Source organism: Pteropus alecto, unplaced genomic scaffold (genome assembly GCF_000325575.1).
Source record: "Pteropus alecto unplaced genomic scaffold, ASM32557v1 scaffold12, whole genome shotgun sequence".
Classification (NCBI taxonomy): domain Eukaryota; kingdom Metazoa; phylum Chordata; class Mammalia; order Chiroptera; family Pteropodidae; genus Pteropus; species Pteropus alecto.
The window spans coordinates 4270265-4289727 of NW_006432669.1; the positions used below are offsets into that span (position 1 = coordinate 4270265).

The window sequence follows — 19463 nt, forward strand, 5'->3', positions numbered from 1 at the left end:
AATGGAAATCCAATAAGTATTAGGGACAGATGTCTTCTTCAGATCAAAAGCTCATTGAAAGGAGGGACCATGTCTTCCTGATCTTTTAGATGAGTGCAAAGAGAGTTCTTTGCATCATTTAATCTTTTAATCTCCAATTCTTGTCACATTGTAAGTGCTCAATAAATTTTCATCATATGAATGAGTGCAAGAATTATAGTTTCACCCTATTGTGAAACTGGACAGGTTTTTAAATCTTAATGGGTTATGTTAAAGGAAAATAAAATAAGTTTTCCTTATCATTAAAACAAATCTAACAAAACCCTTGGATTTCTGGCTTTAAAAACTAAATCATATACCACTCCCTTGGGTTTTTCCATTTTTATCTAAGACCAGAGGTACCAAGAAGCCCAGCAGCAAATCAGCCTAGCAACAGAAGCAAGAATAAGCCTGTGATATGATAAAAATAGCTCAATTTGAAAATTCTCTCTATTTATGTTTTAAAAGCTTTTTTAAACTTTATTTTTCCTCTTACTATATCACACATTCATTTTTGTTCTTAGTTGTAGTACCGGTATCCAGAACTGTGCCTGGCATATAGCAGGCTTCCAATAAATATATTTTGAATGAATGAATATTGCTAGAGGTAAGAATAGAGCAGTACTTAATTTAGCCTGGAATCTTTAGTTTGTGGCTCCTGGTTGGGCACACCAGGAAACATAAAGATCTGTGGATTCAGATAAGGCAACTTCAGGGAATTGTTTGAAGATTCCCACCCACTCCCTGTAGCAGAATTAGCTTAAATTTTCCCTGAGGTAGAAATAAACTGGGAATGTAGACAACAGTGAAATTTCAAACAGATATCACATAAAGGCCCTGTTAGCACAACCCAAACCACCTCTACCTATTTACTTAACTTAGGCAGAATAGTAGTTATTAGCACTGGGCTTAAAATCAGACTAGTTACTAACTGTAACTTATGAAGTTATATAACTTCTCTGAGCCTCAGTATCCTCACCTGTTAAAAAAGCGTCGATGATATCCATGACTCAGGTTATTTGTATATGGCACAGAGTTTGTACTACTGTTCAAATAAACCAACCAACACAAACTAACAAAACACATGCGAAATCCCTTCTGCTAATTTTGCCAATCAAGATTCTTCAGTATAAATTATATTAACATATGTGTCTGGAAATTCACCCTGGATCCTTGCCTTAGCACTATTTTCATGAAGTATTAAAAACAAATTTCTGTTTCCTTTGTAAATTTAAGAGATAAATGATAAAATATCAAAGATGAAATGAAAATGCGAACATATGCTCCTGGCCTGCCATGACAACCCTCCGTATGTCTGTACCAGCAGCCCTTTTCCCTTTTGCTAGCATAGCCCAGCCAAGGTGAGTCAAAATAGAAATCACCCAATGGTCAAAGGTCATTTATGATGATCACCTAGCATCTTTTGGGTCTCTTATTCTAACTTCACTCTAGATTTCATGTCATTTATACTTTATCCTTAACTATAGGTTTGTTATTATCTTTTGGCTTCACTCCTGGGTTCTGACTATACTGACTGATTTTGTTTCCCAACTCTTTCAGGATTTTAGCTTGGCTTTGTCTTTGGCCCTTCATGCTACTGACTTTCTCTAATTTGATTCTAGCCCCTAAACCCAAACCCTGACACTAGCCTAATTGGTTGACCTTTTAGCCAACCTCTAGCTCCTAGAAAAGGGGTTGTTTGGATATTATATTGTTGCAGAACATTGAATTCATAACTATTTCCCTTTAGAAAAGGCATGTCCAGCTGATTCAAGTTTCTGTTCCCTCTCTGGCACTTTCACTGAGCAATTATAAGAATTTGAAGTATCGTCAGTATATGAGAGCTGCAGTGATTCCTCCACCCTCACGCAGGCCAACTGGGAAACAATTTTCTGAGTGTTCATCTTTAAGATCAGATATATACAAAATTATCTTTAAAAAGAGGGAAGGAGAACATCAGGAGACTTGCCTGATTTACGTCAGGGTTGATAATGTAGAGTAGTGAAGGATAAACTTGGCTAGTTAGAGAAAGTGAGAGGCGGGGTTCTTAATATGTGATTGAGGAACTTGGCTTTAAACTAAGGAGGAAAAGTACAAATTTATGTTTCAGTCATAACAAACCAGCCATTCACTGGCTGCCTTCCCTCTCAGGATTTTTAGAGATGGGAGAATTCTAAACCAAATATAGAATCCACTTGAGTTTCATGGATCTAATGTTAGAAAAAACTCACACTTTTAAGTGTCTGATTAAAAAGCTCTGAAAAAGATCACTTTTTGACTCAAGAGGTTAGTGCTTTTAGACTGGACTCTTACGAGTCCTGGTCAACCAATAACTCTTTCACACCTTAAACAAGTATGCAGTGACATGAAGATAAATCAGAACTACATGTATTACATCCCTCTCTTGCCCTCTCCCATAACCTTCAAATCAGAAAGGGAAGAAAATTATAGCCAGGAGGTATTTCCATTTGCAAAACCCCAAACATTAGCAAGAGAGAACCACTGAAGACATTTTGTGAAACACCAAACATCATTTGTTCTCTCAGTCTCTGGGGTTAAAGGGTTACTTAAAACGACTCCAGACATGGAACAATAAAGATGTCTCTACAATTTGATTGTGATGAATCCATTTTGCGAGTACCTCTAGGAGAACAGAGGTGGGTACCCAAGAAAGGGATAGGGGCATAGGAATCCCCCAGAAGCAGTCTCTGCCTGAGCAGGCAGATCTGTCTGGGCTATGAAAGGTGAAGAGCAGGCCATCTTTTCATATTCCACTAGGCAAATGACAAGTAACTGGTCAACAAATTCAGTCTACCATTTTGTAGCAGAGAGACAAGCTTTCTAGCATTTCTAAGGCTAAAGGGCTCCAATTAGCAAATCCTATAGTAAATCTTCCTACATTTGACACAAAGTGAGTATAACAAGCAGAAAAAGAAATTGTGACTAGTGTTTTTTCATTTAGGATGCTTTAGTTGACAAACTTAGTTGCTTAATTACCAATCCCTCCCCTTACATGACTTTGGTCATGAATAACAGAGATTTAGCTAATCTGAAATGAGAATACACATTTGTACTGTCCACGATGGATGGTTAAAACAACTCTCTTTGAGTTGAGAATACTTGGCAATATACTGGATGAGACAAGAAGAATTAGAAAAAAAACTTAGAAATATGTACATCCAAATGAAAGTTGCTTCTCAAAATTATCATCCTAGAAGCAATTCATTTATTTTCGTTATTGCTTCAGAAAAAATTCACAAACCAAACTTGAAATGCAGTCCTATCAAATCAGAGTTATTCCTTATTTTTGACCCAAAGCAGCATTATGCAGCTTGATTGTGTTCAAAAATCACCCTGACAGGATGAATATTATTGCACTGGTAATAATCTACTCAATGTACTAAAAGCTCTGAAGACAATCCCCAGAGAAAAACTCCATAACTGTAATGAACAACAGAACCATTATTAAAATGAGTCCAACCCCCCAAAGGTGAATGCTTTCAAGAGGGCAACACTTACTTGACTATGGAGCTCTGATACACTTGCTTACAACTCAGACAGAGGACTTCAGAGTCATATCGCACAGAATTGTTAAGCTGGAAGGGACAATGTGGTTCAATCTACAAAGTTGGAATAAAGCTTTAGATGGGTAGCCACTGCCTGTTTATTTAGAAGAGGCCTTTAGATTGAAATGCCACCACGGTTTCTAACACTATTTAAGGGCCTTCTTGAAAAGATAAAAATTATCTTGATATCATGTGTATCATACACATTGAGAAAAGTAAAAAATGATCTAAGGCATTGGAAGATGTTTGTTGATTTGGCTATTAGCACCTACTGGTGTCCTTGGGGCCTAGAAGCTCAGGTAGAGGCTAAGAGGTCAGCAGTATGGTATATAGTTGTTATGAACAGTGGAGCTGGAAACAGAACAGATGTTGGAGGTGGCAGGAAGACTCCCCCAAAAAGGGCTGAAGGGGCACAGAAGAGATATATTTCCTGCTGTAAATTGTTTATTTTTGTTAGTTCCATAAGGTTCACCCACAGGAAGGTCAAAAGTCACACAGATTTAAAAAAAAAAAATTAACAGCTATAAAGATTAGAGATTTAAGATTTTCTCTATCCCTAAAGGACTTAATCTACTATGTAGATTATGTACATATAGCTCGCTATTAAAAGAAACATATCTTTTGAGAGTCCCACAATGATCAATAAGTGGTCATTCATTTCCCAACATCCTACCTGTGAGCTGTACAAACTAGTGACTGAATGCCCAACCTTCAAAGTAGACCAGAATCTTGGCTCTGCTACTTACCTGTGTGATTGTGGGCAAGTTATTTAACCTCTCTGTGCCTCAGTTGCCTCACCTGTAAGATGAGAATAGTGGTATTTCCCTAATAAGGGTGAAGTGATATGCCACAAGCAGGGGAGACAGAAGTTATGCCAGTTATTGAGTAAATACTTAATAGATGCTAACTGTCATTAATATCTCATTATTTATTATTTCCATTTTTATGGTCAGAAGTCTGGGCTCAGGGAGGGTAAATCACTCCCCACTTACCATATTGCCAGACAATAGAAGAATTAGAGATAGTTCTCCTTTATTCCTCCAATATTATTTATGTCAGAATTTCAGATTTACTCCAGTGTCTCTCCTATGTAATACTAATACTTGTTAAAAATATTATGATGTCATACATGTCTCTTTCTATAATTATCATAATAGCCAACACTATCCTACACTCTGAGCTGAGAATTCATTCTCAAAAAAAAATCCTAGGATATATTATTATCAGTTTCAAAGGTGAGGGAACTGAGGCTTAGAGAAGTTCAGTGACTTCCTTGAGGTCACATAGCTAGTGAATGTCAGGAAGAACTTGAACCTAAATTCATCCAAATCAAAATGGCTACACGTAATTTAGAAAGTAGTTCCACAATACTGTTTGCTTTTAAATGATTCCCAAAAGTACCCATGTTAAAAATTGAACTTTGTAAAATATACATACAACTCTATTCAAAATTCATTCTTCACAATCTATAACTAAAAAACACATACTCTAAGTGAATAAGAGCTGAAAGCTTTACGTAGTACACAACTCTTGAATCCTAATTGAGTCTAATTTTCTTTTGGCACACATCTAGGGCAAAGGTTAGCTCGGCCACAGACTGGTGCTTGTGGCATTCTTTTCTGGGCACTGGCCACAAAAACTGCTCTAGGAATGGGATTTGGAATTAGGCTCTGCGCCATCACACTGACTTGACATATTGTTTTGCCATGTAATGTGCTGTCTTTGTGCTTGGACCCAAATGTAGACCTGTCAAGTTATACGCACAAAGCAACATTCAGGCTTCCTTTCTGTCTCTCTCTCTCCCTCCCTCCCTCCCTCCTTCCTTTACTTCCTTTCTTTCTTTCCTCCTGGAAGAGTTTCCTCTTTCAAGTTCCCTAGGAATCAGAGCTTACTCACCAGGATGTGCTCTGGAGGCACAGAGCTATCTTTTCAAACTATTCATGTTTGGGGCAGAATAAAACTTCTGTTTTATGTTAATCACAGGATATGAGGTAATCACAGATTTTCTTTTCTGTTTTTTTTTTTTTTCAGTTTGCAGTCCTGACGATTTCACCCTTTAACACTTAACTCAGGCATTACTTTCTTCGGAAGCCTTCCCTGACTTCCCCTTGCTGGGTAAGATACCAGACCTCTGTGCTCTCATGTCATTACCCTTTACACTCAGTATTACAATGATAGTTTTTAAAGCCTGTCTCCCTTTCCTGACTGTACTTGCGGACAAGAACCGTGTCTTATTTAAGGTTGATGCTAAGCCCTCATGTAGCAACACATAGTCACAACAGGATTATGCTGGGTTAGGCATTTAGACATTTCAGTTGGTTCATGTGGGTTTAAACGGGTCCTTAAGTACTCTTACTATCATGTCTGGCCTTATATCAATACTCAGTATAATCACAATATCATGCATGTGGTAGGTGCTCAGGAAGTGCATGTTGACTTAATGATCAATTTATTGACTGGATGAATAAACATTAGGCATAAAAAAAACCTTATTGACAACTGGACCTGTCACTAAAGGCATGAATTATAATGCAACATTCTTAATAAGCAAGAGCCTCTGATCACGATAGCTCCCCATGACAGTGATACCCTACAAGGAAGTACCAGCTCGTACCTCCACGAGGTCTTCTCATGAATCTGTCAGAACCACTACAATCTTTGTGGTCTTGATCCCAACCCAACACAAGCCTAATGGTAAACAAAGCATAATGACCATGTCAGATGGTCTGTGGGTACTCTGTGTTTGGAGTAGTAGAGCCCTTACCTGTCTGTGTTGTTGGGAGACTTGGTATCCCAGTCCCGTGATGGGCTGGTTCTGCATTTTCTGAAGCAGGATCTTTTGCTGAAGAGGCAAGGGTGACCTTAGCAAAGGCTGGCTTGTTAGAGGCTGGGTGGACTGGGATGGTGGCTGCTGCTGCTGCTGTTGCTGTTGCTGCTGTTGCTGCTGTTGCTGTTGCTGTTGTTGCTGTTGCTGTTGTTGCTGCTGTTGCTGTTGCTGCTGTTGCTGCTGTTGTTGCTGCTGAACTGAAATCGAGCTCTGCTGCTGCTGTTGTTGTGTGTAGTGTAGGAGAGAAGGCTTGTTCTGGGAAGGCAAAACAGAAGGCATCTGTTGGTTTGCTTGATCTGAGTTAAAGTGGAACAAAGGCTTGGTGTTGCCAAGACGGGACTCCATGGCCGCGTGCGGGCTGTTAATAAAACTTCGGCTGAGATCCTGAGGCTTTTGCTGCATGAGCACATCCAGGTGCCCTCCTTGGGCTGAGGGGCTAGCCTTGTACATGTAGTTAGCCATGACTTTTGACTGGCTGCTGCTGCTGGCTACCCCAGGCATGGGAGAACTCTGTGGGCTGAATGGCTGCTGACCAAAAGAAGGGCTGGGGATTTTCTCCTGCCCGAATGGACCTGGAGATGGCCCAGTAGAAGAGGGCAAGGCTGACCAGTTGGTCGGCTGGTGCTGCTGCTGGTGCTGCTGCATCCGGGCATGCTGCTGACGATTGGCAGCTATCTGTTTGAGCTGTTGGGCATGGGACACTTCCTGCCAGCTTGGCAGGGCCCGGCTTGCTCCTGAGGCTGTCTGAGGCTGAGGCTGGCTCTGAGGGACCGAAGGATTTGGGGAGGAAGCAGAGAGGGCAGAGTTAGCCATGGAGAAAGCAGGGCCAGCTGATGGAGGTCTCAACTGGGGAGAACCCGAGGGGCCCTGGGTTAGGCCGGGTGAGTATTCACTTTTGATCACTGTCTTCTCCACAGGCAAGGAGGGCCTGGGAGTGCTCCTCTGGCTTTGCTGACCCAAGTCAATGTGAAATGGATCATCCTGCTTTATGGTGGCATTGATCATGTTCTCCAGCTCCAGGTCACTCATAGGAGGCACAGATATGTTGGTCAGTTCATTGAACAGCTCTTGCAGTTCAGGATCCATCAATTGCTCTCCAGAGTCATCTCCGTACCTATTCGAAAAAATATTCTCCTGGGTCATTTGGCCATCCATGTGCTTACTGCAAGACAGAGTCTCTCCCGGTTCCTTCTTCACTTCTTTTAAGCCCATGTTAAACATACCGTTGCCAGGAGAATGTGTATGGGGAGGCAGGGTGCTAGTCTTTCTCAGGGGTGCCTGGCTCATGGGCAAGGTTCCTGACATAATCTGACTTTGTCCATTATTTACATGGAGGCCCCCTTGTCCTGCGGAGAGGTTCTCCCCTACACGGATTCTTTTGATATCAAGGAACGAGTTATCGACGAACCCATTGGGCCTCTTGCTATTGGCCGGAGATGGGTTAACTATCTGTTTTCTTTTCAAGGAACCCTGGAGCTGAAAAACAAAGGAGAAATAAGAAAGAAAAATATGAGCTATGAATCCAGATATGCTTCTAATCAAAAGAGGCATAATATTTAAATGTTCTTCTATTTATACACAGGATTGATTCAAAAAGAAAAAGGCACACACGACACACAGTCTGGAATATAATGACACTCACAGCAGCATAAATAGAACAAAATAAAATGTTCCTGGAGGAGCAGGTCACTTAGTGGCTAGAGATCACCGTGGTTCCCATGATTGGTACACAGGCCAATGGATGAAGAATTCTTCATTTATCATCGGGAGTTTATTGATATTATATCTATATATCTATATCGAAATCTATAATTAATTACCAAAGTGGAGCAGGCCAAAATATTCCACATGCACACGCAATACAATCTCATACAGCTACAGACAACTGGAGTGAGCATAATTTTGACCAAGATGGGAAACACTGAAGTGTCTAAAGCTGAGACAAAATTACCAGTTTCTTTTTTCACAGATTCAACTCCTTCATCACTATTATCCTCTAAGTAAATAATTAGAATTATTGTTGTGTCCAAGGAGATATACTATCTGGTGCTCATCTGTTTTCCTCCAATAACTGTAGCTTTGTATTCAGGCCCATGTAACTACATTGTGTGGGTACAGAGAAACCACGATTTTATCATTTATCAAATGAGACATGCTAAGCAAAGACTTTCGTGGGGATTCATTTCTTCTGTGGCTTGTGTCTGAATCTCGTAACCAAATCCAAGATGTAGAGAGGCATACTGCACAATGGTTAAGAATGTAGGCTTTGGGAGCTCACTAAACTAAGCTCAAATTCCAGTTCTGTCCCTGAGTGCTAAGTGACCATGACACTTTATTTATCTGAGCCTCTATTTCCTTATCTAGAAAACAGGGACAACAGCACTTAACTCATAAGAAGAAATGAGATCATGCAGGTAAAGGTTAGCACGGCACTTATTACAGTAAGAACTCAATAAATTATAGTTTATATAAAGTATGGCTTACTATAGTCTGAAAGGGGAGGGCCTCCCTAAGTAGCAACAGTAACAACAAAATGTTAAAGTACTTCATTCACTAACTCAGTGATTAGATTGTCTGATATGAACTTTAGAAATTATAGAGAAAGATTTAAGGACCATGCAGTCACACCAATAAATTAAAAAGAAACATAAAACATTCACCATTGTTCTTGAGATCTTTGTTGATTTGCCTCTAAAGTGAGAGCCTACATCTATCAATGTGTGGCTTTTCCAGTGCAGCTGACCTACTTAAATTATTTAATGTTTGCTTAGGATAACTGTAAAATACCTGAGGCAGAAGGGTACCTCCCAGGCACATAGTTCTATCACTTCTCTTCCCGCCCCCCTCCCCCTTTCCACTTACCACCACTCCAGTACCCTTCTAAAGGTTTTTGGTAACCTAATTAAGAAAATAAAATTAATAGAAATGAGCATCTATTATATATGCCACATATTTTAAATATGGTTAGTTTTCCTTAGTCTTTACAACAACCCAATTAGACATGTTTTATTTTACAGATAAGGAAACAAGGGCTCAGAGAGGCTAAGTAACTTGCCCGCTGTCACATACTAGTAAGTGGTAGACTTGGGCTTTAACTCCAGGTCTGCAAAGTTCTAAAGCCTGTGTCATTTCCACGATATATGCTGCGATTGGCTTGTTTAGGGCTAAGGTTCACCCAGCATGGAGGAGCAGGGGGCAGTGAACACAGAGACATCATGGATCTCTGGTAAAATGATGAGGAATCTTGGAACGACCAGGATGCAGCACAGAGCCGAATGTGAGCAACATGTTTCTTGTCATGTAGTTCATCAAAACTCATTTTAATATTCTCTTATCTGTAGTTTTACCTAGTCAGAGGTAGTATATAGCTATGGTGGATGTACCATGTTGGTATAACCAGTTTTTGCCTTTTATCATTGGTAATTGGTAATAACCAGAGAAGGCAACCTGACCCAAGCTAGGCCAATTAGCTCCTTCCATGGGATTTCTGGAATTGAAAAAAGGGAAACCAGGCTCACTTTGGGTGGCTGCACAGTGATTTACAAAATGTGTGAGCTGCTGTTCCATTATTTCAGCCAGAGCCATAGAGAAAGTGACTCTGTAGAAAGAGAGAAGAATGAAGCATAGAAGAGAGACACATGTGTTGGTATCATTTGGAGGCCTGATTCAATCCCAGGTTGGCACTGAGTCTCTCCTTGTCTTCCTTGATACACTGCGGAATCTTTATAATAAATTCTTCTTTTTGCTTAAGCTAATATGAGTTGGGCTTCTGTTATTTCCAACCAAGACTAAGTCCCATGAGACTTCACATTCAGTGATGAGCAATTTGAAGCAAGGGGTACGCTGTACTTTGGACCTGGGTGTGAAGCTTCTCTCTATCCCCTCAGCCCTGTCTCCACTATATCTGCCTGTTTCAAGACTAATCATCTTGTCTACTCTGATGTAGGCAACAGCACCACAGAACACTGTCAGCCATCATCACATTCAGCAGAAACTCCCAAGGTGCCACTGTCTGTCCCCATGGGGTCAGAAAGAGCACAGACCAAAGAGGTTGGCCATATTATCCCAAGCATGACTACACTGATTTATTTCAGTGTCAGTTAGATTCTGAAAGTTTTTTTCACAACTAATGAAGAGCAAACAAAGGAATACATTTTTTTTTTTTTTGCAGGTTTGGGTGATACCTTTGATTTATTTTCCACTGCTTTGCAAAAACCTGTTCTGCCAGGTTCTCCCATTGCTCTGGCCACTCCCTGGGTAGTGCAGTGCATACTTGGGGAAGCAGCACTAGCAAGTTCTCTAAGCCACCGGGATTATAGAAGCAGTAACAGAATTAGCAATGGTTTTAGTAGTAGTGATAATAATAATAACAACAACAAAGTCATTTATTGAGGGCTGTGTGCTAGGTATTGTGGTAAGTTCTTGATGTGAATAATCTCATTTAATTCTTACAACAACTCTAAGAATCCTCACAGCTTTATGAGATTGATACTACAGCCAGGTGTCACTTAACGATGAGAATACATTCTGAGAAGTGCGTTTTTAGGTGATTTCATTGTGAGAACATCACAGAGTGCACTTACACAAACCTGGTTGGTACGGCCTGCTACACATCTTGGCTATCTGGTCTAGCCTATTGCTCCTAGGCTATAAGTCTTTATGACATGTTTCTGTACTGACTACTGTTGGCAATTCTAACACAATTGTAAGTATTTGTGTATCTAACATATCTAAACATAGAGAAGGTACAATAAAAATGTAATTAAGATAAAGTGTGTGGAGTGGGAGGGCTGTGAAGGGAGGCACCACTGGAGGGAGGGGGAGTGTATGTCAGGAGGAGGGATGGAAGAAGAAAGAAGGGGAAGAAAGAGAAGGGAGAAAAAGGGAGAGCAGAGATAAAAAGAGACCCAGAGAATAGTAAAAGGGAGAGGGGAAGAAGAGGGTGGAGGGAGAGAGAGAGAGGGAAAGAAGGAGAGGAAGGAAAAGAAAGAGGGGGAGAGAAAGGAATTGGACCAGGAGGAAAGAGACCAGGCTCTTGGGCTTCCCTTCTCCCCAGCCCGCTCCTCTCACTCTCTTACCAACTCCGGCCCCAGCAGTGTAAGGCAGTTGGACAGCACAGTAATCCTTCCCATATATTTAAACTACCAAGAGCTAGTAGTAAATTCAACATAGTAGCTGGGTCCAGCCTTCCCTTTCAATATGGCAAACATTTTGTTTATAACCCATTATAATCTTATGAGACCACCGTCATATATGTGGTCCATCATTCACCAAAAAGTTGTTATGTGGCACGTGACTATATTTCTTGCCCTTCCTCCCCTTTTTACAGATGAGAAAACTGAGGTTTGGAGATTGAGTAATATTTCAAGGTCACAGAAATAGTAAGCCATAAAGCCAGGAATCAAACCAAGCACTCCCACTGCAGAGCCTGTGCTGTGCTGTAAATCGTTCCTTAGGCCCTGACAAAGGAATCAAGGAGGCCTAGGATCTGGTCCTGATTCTGGCATTAACTTTATTTACTATATTAGGCAAGTTTTTCCACTTCTTTGCCATAGCTCCCTCCTTATAAACAGGATCATCTTTGAGAACACTTTCCTGCCTGAACCCAGAGAATAAAGGCCCTGAAGGAGTGAGAATTGTTTTTTAGGGATATTTATTGTAGTGCAAGGTCACCGCCAAGTAGAGCTGAATGAATGACTTAAGATGGGGAACAGACGTCCTCCTTAGAGATGTTGTGGAAGACAACCCATGAATAAAAGAGATGCCATTAGGACTCCGTGGGCATGGTACTCTACCGTGAGAATTTTGGGGACAGTCTGTGTCCTAGGTGGTAGACACTTCTAATCCAAGTCATGTCACCAAGGCCTGCTGAATGCACAGATGCGGTAGTCACCAGCTACTGGCACAATACAATCTAAATGATTCTCAAAGTTCAACTTTACTTTGAAGTATTTCCTTCGCTGAACTAAAATTTCACCATCAGATACATGGCTTTGAATTGTGGCATAGAGTTGCTTAGAGTTCTGTGACAAAATGCAGCTATTCTAGCAGGAATAGAGAGGAAGAACACAGTCAGTAGCACCTCAGTGGAAAATAATTTATCAGAAAATGCAGTGCCACCTTACCAGGCCAAGAATAGTCCAAAAGGAATGGGACTCAATCAGGGGAATGGGCTTAAATTGACAAGGATGGGGGCAGGTCTAGGGATTTTGGGAGCTCCCCAATGCAGACCTTAGGGTGGCTGGAATGTAGGAAGGGGGAAGTATAAGGGCAGTGCATATCCACAGGGCCAGAGGAGCCAGCTTCCAGAATGCAGTCAATAGCACTGAAAGGGTAGAGAGAAAAACCAAGGCAGACCTCTCTCACCCGGGGCTGATTTATCCATTAGACATGGATGGCAGAGTGCCCAGGGCCCACAGTAGTCTTAGTGGCCCACGAAGATATTTTAATTTATTTTAAAACAGAAGAAAAATTTTTAGATTGAAGAAATGTTTTAACATATAATAGTAATATATTTGTCTTTATGCCAACATAGCCATAAAATAGAATTTAAAATTTTGGAAGGAAGACGGGGCCCTCAAGCAAGAGTGCCTATGGCTCATATAGGCTCTCACTTAATAACTACAGTATATTGAATGCTTACTTAAGACAGATACTCTTAAAATAAAGACTTGAGTAGAGCCTCATTTAATTTTCTCACATCTCTCTGCACATGTATTCTAATCCTCATTTTATAAGTGAAGAAACTGTGGCTCCGAACGCAGATTCCTCAACGAATGACATGGAGGCAGGATGCCAACCCAGGTCTGTCTGGTTCCAAAGTCCCCGTTCTTAATCATTAAACCCACGGCTCGCTTTCCTTTTGGCTTTTAATTTACCACATGCCGACACTGTTCTGGATACAGTGGACACAGAGAGTCAAGACAAAAGGAAAACAGAATGAAAATGTACAGGGCAAGGGTGGGGGCATTCAGCGACTCATGGAGATACGTGGTAGGGAGACAATGGTGACACCACTGGTCAGAGGTTGATGGTGAAAGCTCAGGACATCACCCTCAAGGCTCTAATATAAGAAAGGGAAAAGATAAAGGATCACGTGGTCACTCAAGATTTACTGAGCACCCAGAGAGAGGTCTCAACCGTACTCTATCGAATCATCCCTGGCATGAGGGAAAATATGCAGACGATTAAGCTAGTAGCGGGAGGTAAAGTTGCAAATGAGCGGAACATTTCAATGTTTACAGTTTTTCCATTACTTAGATGGACAGAGAAGCATTTTTTGTTTGGTATCTACCATAAATCTACTCCCCCAAATTATTATGTTTAATTTGTGAGATTACGCATATAATATCACCCTTTCACCAGCCATCCAAAGAAAGGGCTTCTTTGGGGAATGATTTCAACACAGCGACTCCAGTCTGGTTTGCATATTACACAGGAATCACTGTACTTTCCTTTGCTGCGATCCAGCAGACTTTCTTTTCACTCTCGTCCTTGTTCTGATTCTTCTATTTGAACACTGTGATGCTATTTGAGGCCTGCGGTCTCTGCTCAGGGAAGGTGTAGGCCTACTCAGGGCCGGGCCCAGACACGGTGGCCTGCCTGTCCCACAGGCTAGGCACGGAGGTGCCCAGACCTATCGACAAGGAATATCTAGCACACAGTGGAATCGGGGCTGGGGTCCCTCAATAAACTCTCCTTTTAAAGCAGCTATGCTTTATTCTTCTGAAGGACTTGAAACATAAACTTCCTGGAGGGATTTAAAAATGCCATTATTGCACAATCCTTTGGTTCCTATTTCATCCCTGCCCCCTATTCCTTTCCACAAAATAAATGCATTCTTTGTCTCTTGCGCTGCCCTAGAAACAGGGTATATGCCACACAAAGGTAACAATTTAGTTCACAGGTCACCTTTTTTTCTGTCTTTCTCAATGAGGCATAAACACAAGAACAGAAGCGACCACTGCCTAGATACTCAAGGGACTATCTTGGTCCCATCATCTGTAAGTTTTCCTTAGGCCACTTTACTTATGGCTATTTAGAGGTAGATTGGGGATAGAGAATATTAGAAAGAGACCAAACCTCCAAATAATTTATGTCTCTTGATTTGATTCTTGAAGTAAAAATGGGATCCTGGAACAGTAAATTCCAGCTAATCACAGTACCTGAGGTGAAAACAGCTCCTCTCTGGCTCGCCTACCCCCGAACTGGGTGGGGCTTTAAGGCTTTTGGTGAAGATGTCAAAGAGCCCCCACTTCTTATTTGGCCCTTGTAGAGTTCTGAGCTTCCCTGCATTGCAAGGTACTGTTTCATGTCTACGTAGTAATTCTGTTTGTACAACTAAATTTTAAGCTCTTTGAGGGTAGGTGCTGTGTCTTATACTTGACTGAGTTCCTTCAGTACCTACCACAGTGCTGGGCACATTATAGGTGTTCAGACAGTAGTTTGTTGGTTGAGCTCAGTACTTGGGAAGCTGCATCCTTCTAACAATTGAGCAGTAAAACAATGGCAAGAAGGTTGTGGCTGTGGGGAATGCTTTCATATTTAATTTACAAGCAATTTAATGGCTGTACTAGAGTTTGGCTTGAGTGATCATTTTCTTCTGAATCCTGATGTCACAGGAATGTGAAGCCCTGAGAACTGGAACCACAGGAAAGGCTGGTCATAACCCATGTGAACCACAAGTGAAGGAGAATGTGAAGCTTTGCGTTGGACGCAAGGTGGTGTGAGTCTCCGGATGGGATTCCGAAGGTGGGATGTAATGCTAAACCCCATCTTGCCTCCATGCCCTACTTGAGTGAAAGCACAGAACCTAAGGGGAGTCGGGCCACATCTCCTGCACTATTTTTAGTGCCTTCTATTTTCATTCCTTCAGGAATAAGTGTGAGCTTTTTGTTTTGTTTTGTTTCATTTTTGGTGGAAGTCGCATTAGATCTAGCTGGAAAATTTGTTCCCTAACCATGTTCCGTAAAGTTTGGACTCTGAGACATATGACTACTTTAGTCAACAAAATAGCTATTCTTTATGATAAAGAGTAAAGTTTAATAGAGATAAATTCTTATAGAGAAGCAAGAGCACTTTAAATTCAGGATCTTTGTAGAGAAAACATGTCAACACACTTTCCTTCTAAAAACACTAAATGCCAAGATCTCCCATATTCGAGATTTCGTTAAAGCCTCCCACCTCCTCATCTTCAATGGCCAGCTTGGAGAAGAGCAGCTAGAAGAGTTGGAATTTACCTCAAAAACACACTCATCATTACAGAGCAGAGAAAGAGTACTTCAGTATTGCGTTTTGTCAGCTTGGCCATTTCTATCACTTCCCTTTGGAGAAAGTTCCAAGTTTATCATCAACTGACAAAGCAGTCATTGAAGGAAAAGGGAAGGGAACCAGGGCAACCCTGCCTCACAGAGGTGGACATCCTATGTTATTGAAGTAAATGGGAGGCTGTGGGATCTCGAAAAAGCATGGAATTCAACTGCTAATAAACCAGAGATCTAAATGTTGTTTTCCTCCTGTTTATTGTATAAACTTGGACCAGTCACTGACCTCATACATTAGCAATCGTGTATGGAAAGTACCAGCAGTGTTCCCAGCTCAGAGCAGCACTCAGAGCAGTAGCTCTTTTTTAATACCAAAGGCAGAACTTGAACCTAAGCCTGTGTGGCACTCCCCTCCCCCATCCCACCCATCACCCTGACTGTTATGTACCAGGCTTGTGCTAGGCAAATGTAAAATGAGGCATAAACACAAGAACAGAAGAAGGCATAAACACAAGAACACCCAATTACTTTGTACATGAAATACTTTAATCATGACTCGCTTTTTCCCCAAAATATATGGAAGCAAATCTAAAGCAAATCTAAAGATAATAAAATGGGCTTTTCCTCACCTGTAAAATGGACTTTCTTTACTCATTCATTCAATAGACATTTATTTAGCACCAGGTATGTATTATATGACACTGTTTCATAGGGTTATTGTGGGGACCAAGTGGTTGCAGTACATAAAGAGCCTGAAAAATTGGTCTTAAAACACAGTTCTCAGTCAATGTCAGAACTAATACAAACAAGCAAACACAAAGGAATTTACCAGTCCGTCTGGAAACAAAGCAGAAAGTAACAATACAATGGAAAGTTTGCTCTGCAGAGTGTGTGTGGGATTTCAGTTGTCGAGAGGAGAGGGCTCTGCCTGAGAAAGATAGGAAAGGAATCCCTCTCCCTTCCAACAAAGTGTCCCCCAAATATGCAAATGAATGGGATGTTTTATGATAGTCTGATATACTGCTAGTGACACTGTAACAAAACTTGTTGTCCAGCAACAGGGGATTGTTTAAATTAAGAAGTTCAAAGTGGAATTATTTTCCCATTTTGTCTACTATCTTAAACAATGTCGTTCTAGAGCCACTCAGTGATAACCAGTGTGATTACTCTGACAACTACCTCCTTGCTCATCGCTGTAATCATCATAATGCAAGGGTCTGCAGGGGCCATCTGTCAGAGATGGGCCCTCTGTGTTTAACAGGAAAATGAACAGAATATTCTATAAAAACCTGAAAAACACCCAATTACTTTGTACATGAAATACTTTAATCATGACTCGCTTTTTCCCCAAAATATATGGAAGCAAATCTAAAGTAAATGCTATGTCTAAAATGTTGGCAGTTCTCTTGAAATCTCTGAATGTCCTCCTCAGCAGAATGTACAATGTATTAAGTTTCATTAATCAAGTGGCTTCTCTCTCCCCCTTCGCTGGCGGGCCCAGTCTGGAAGCTTTCATTCTAAGGGCCCTACCTCGAGGTCTATCTTCTCTGTGAGGCCTCCCCCTCCTACTTTCCCTCATATTCTTTCTTTCTGTTTTAATGATTTTAGCACTCTTTGTCTTATATTGTTTTTGATAATTGATTCAGGTCTACGAGTTTTTCACTTCAAAATGATTTTAAGCAGTCAGCGGAAGAGAGAGTACCTTATGCATCTCATCTAATCCCACAAGCCCGGTCCAGCACTAGCCCAGGGAGGCAATCACTGACTGGCTGATGATCTGATTTATTGGGCAGTCAGTGGCCTGGGAACATTAGATGAGTCAGTTTATGCGGCATCCATGGTTCTCTGCCACTGGCCATGAACCACACCCCCTTTGTAAACCAGAGGGCTGATTCTTTTGTAACTCTCTGTCCAGTTGTAGAGCTGCTGGGGACAGGGTAGGGCTCAGAGGTATTGGAGAGACAGGGAAATCATAGATGTTCTAAAAGGTTGCAATTCTTAGGCTGGTAGGGATTAGACTCATCCAAAATTTTGGCCAATTTGAATATCAGGAAAACCTAGATGGCAGAGAGGGTGCTCTAATACCATTCCAGGGTTGTCTATTAATTATTTTGGGGTTTGAAATGCAGTTACTAAAGAGCCCCCAACTTTTTGTAAAATAATATAAAACAAAGGCACCCCTAATTTCATGGCAGCATTTCCCCCTTTATCTTCAGTGGCTTAGCTGACTTAAACAGGTATTAAAGGTTTATACCCCTCTCTGCCTCTTTCTCTCAGATCATGTTCTTCACTTATCTTCGGGCCCCTTCTGCTTTAAGCACAGTGAGCTACCAAGTATCCTGCACTACATTCTGCGAATCTGACCCTAGATTTTGCCTCTCCCCACCCCAATTTATTTTCCACATAGGAACAAAAGGGATCTTCTTCTCACACCCAAGTTCCAGCTATAATACAGTTGAGCCTTGAGAAACAGGGGGTTTGAACAATGTGAGTTCACGTATATGTGGATTTTTTTTCAATAAGTATATTGGAAATTTTATTTTGGAGATTTCCTTACTACCATGAAGCTATCATATTGATTTCATTCGGTAACCATAAAGTAACCATGTTGCTGCTTGTTATGAATGCATGAATTATTATACCTGTAAATACCTATGAATTTCTTTTTCACATTATCATTTTTTATGTCTACTGGTAGTAATACGTATAATATCTGCTGTGTTTTGTACCAGATAAGAAAATATTGATGTAAGTACTGGCAGATGATTCATCTTGTAAACAGACATCAGAAACTTACAGTACTGATAGAGTACGGAACTATAAATGCACTTTCTCTTCCTTATGATTTTCTTTTCTCCAGCTTGTTTTATTGCAAGAATACAGTATATAATACATACATCATATAAAATCTGTGTTAACTGGTAAGGCTTCTGGTCAACAGTAGGTTATAAGTATTTAAGTTTTTGGAGACTCAAAAGTTATACTCAGATTTCCAAATGCACAGGGGGTCAGTACCCAAAACCCCTCAGTTGTTCGAGGGTCGATTGTATTTTTTTTCTTAATTCCCAAAACACGAAAGGTGATTTCAGCTTCAGGTCTTTTGCGTATACTGTTCCCTTTAATTGGAATACCCTCTGCCTCCTCTAATTCTTCCCACTCTTTTCATAGCTAGCTCCTTCTTTTCCTTTAAGTATCACCATAATGTGACCCTAGCAGAGATTTTCCATGACTTCCTACATAAAATATGTTCTCATAGTTGTTTTCCATCTCAACCCTTTGAATAGTTCTTTTACAGTACTTATTACAATTCCAATTTTTAAAAATTAATTTCCTTCCAATTTTTAAGTCTATTTCCATGTTATAATTCCTAGAGAAAGAGGCTTGAGCCGTGTGTGTCATGTTGACCACTACCTCATCCTTAGTGTATCCCAAACAAATATGAGGTTAAAAAAAAAAGATTGTTTAAAGCAAATAAAAATGTCTGGAAGTAAATACTTCAAGATGCTGAAGTACTTTCTGGTTGTGGGATGATGAAATTTTTTCCCTCAACTTTGCTAATATGTGTGTGTTTTCTAATTTTTCTGTATAGAACATATGTTATCTATATAATTACAATTGGCAGGTTATTCAATATGTCTTCCCTTGCTAACCACTCTTCTCTGAGAATCTGACTGTATGTCTCCTGGTAGAGGACTTCTGATCATGGGACAGCCCATTTCCCCAAGCCCCAGCAGATTGGATTGAGGCAGACACTGATTCAAGGTGAACCAATTAAATGTTTCCTAGTAA

At 40.7% G+C, this 19463-nt stretch overlaps 1 protein-coding gene across 2 annotated transcripts in view; it reads right to left on the reverse strand.

Moving 5' to 3' along the window:
* Positions 1-19463, reverse strand: part of MAML2 (mastermind like transcriptional coactivator 2) — a 325423-nt gene that overhangs the window by 93181 nt on the left and 212779 nt on the right. For both annotated transcript variants that reach the window (XM_025043777.1, XM_006907495.3), the window contains exon 2: positions 6349-7887. In XM_025043777.1, the coding sequence (XP_024899545.1) occupies positions 6349-7887 (1539 nt within the window). The remainder of the gene's footprint in view (positions 1-6348; positions 7888-19463) is intronic.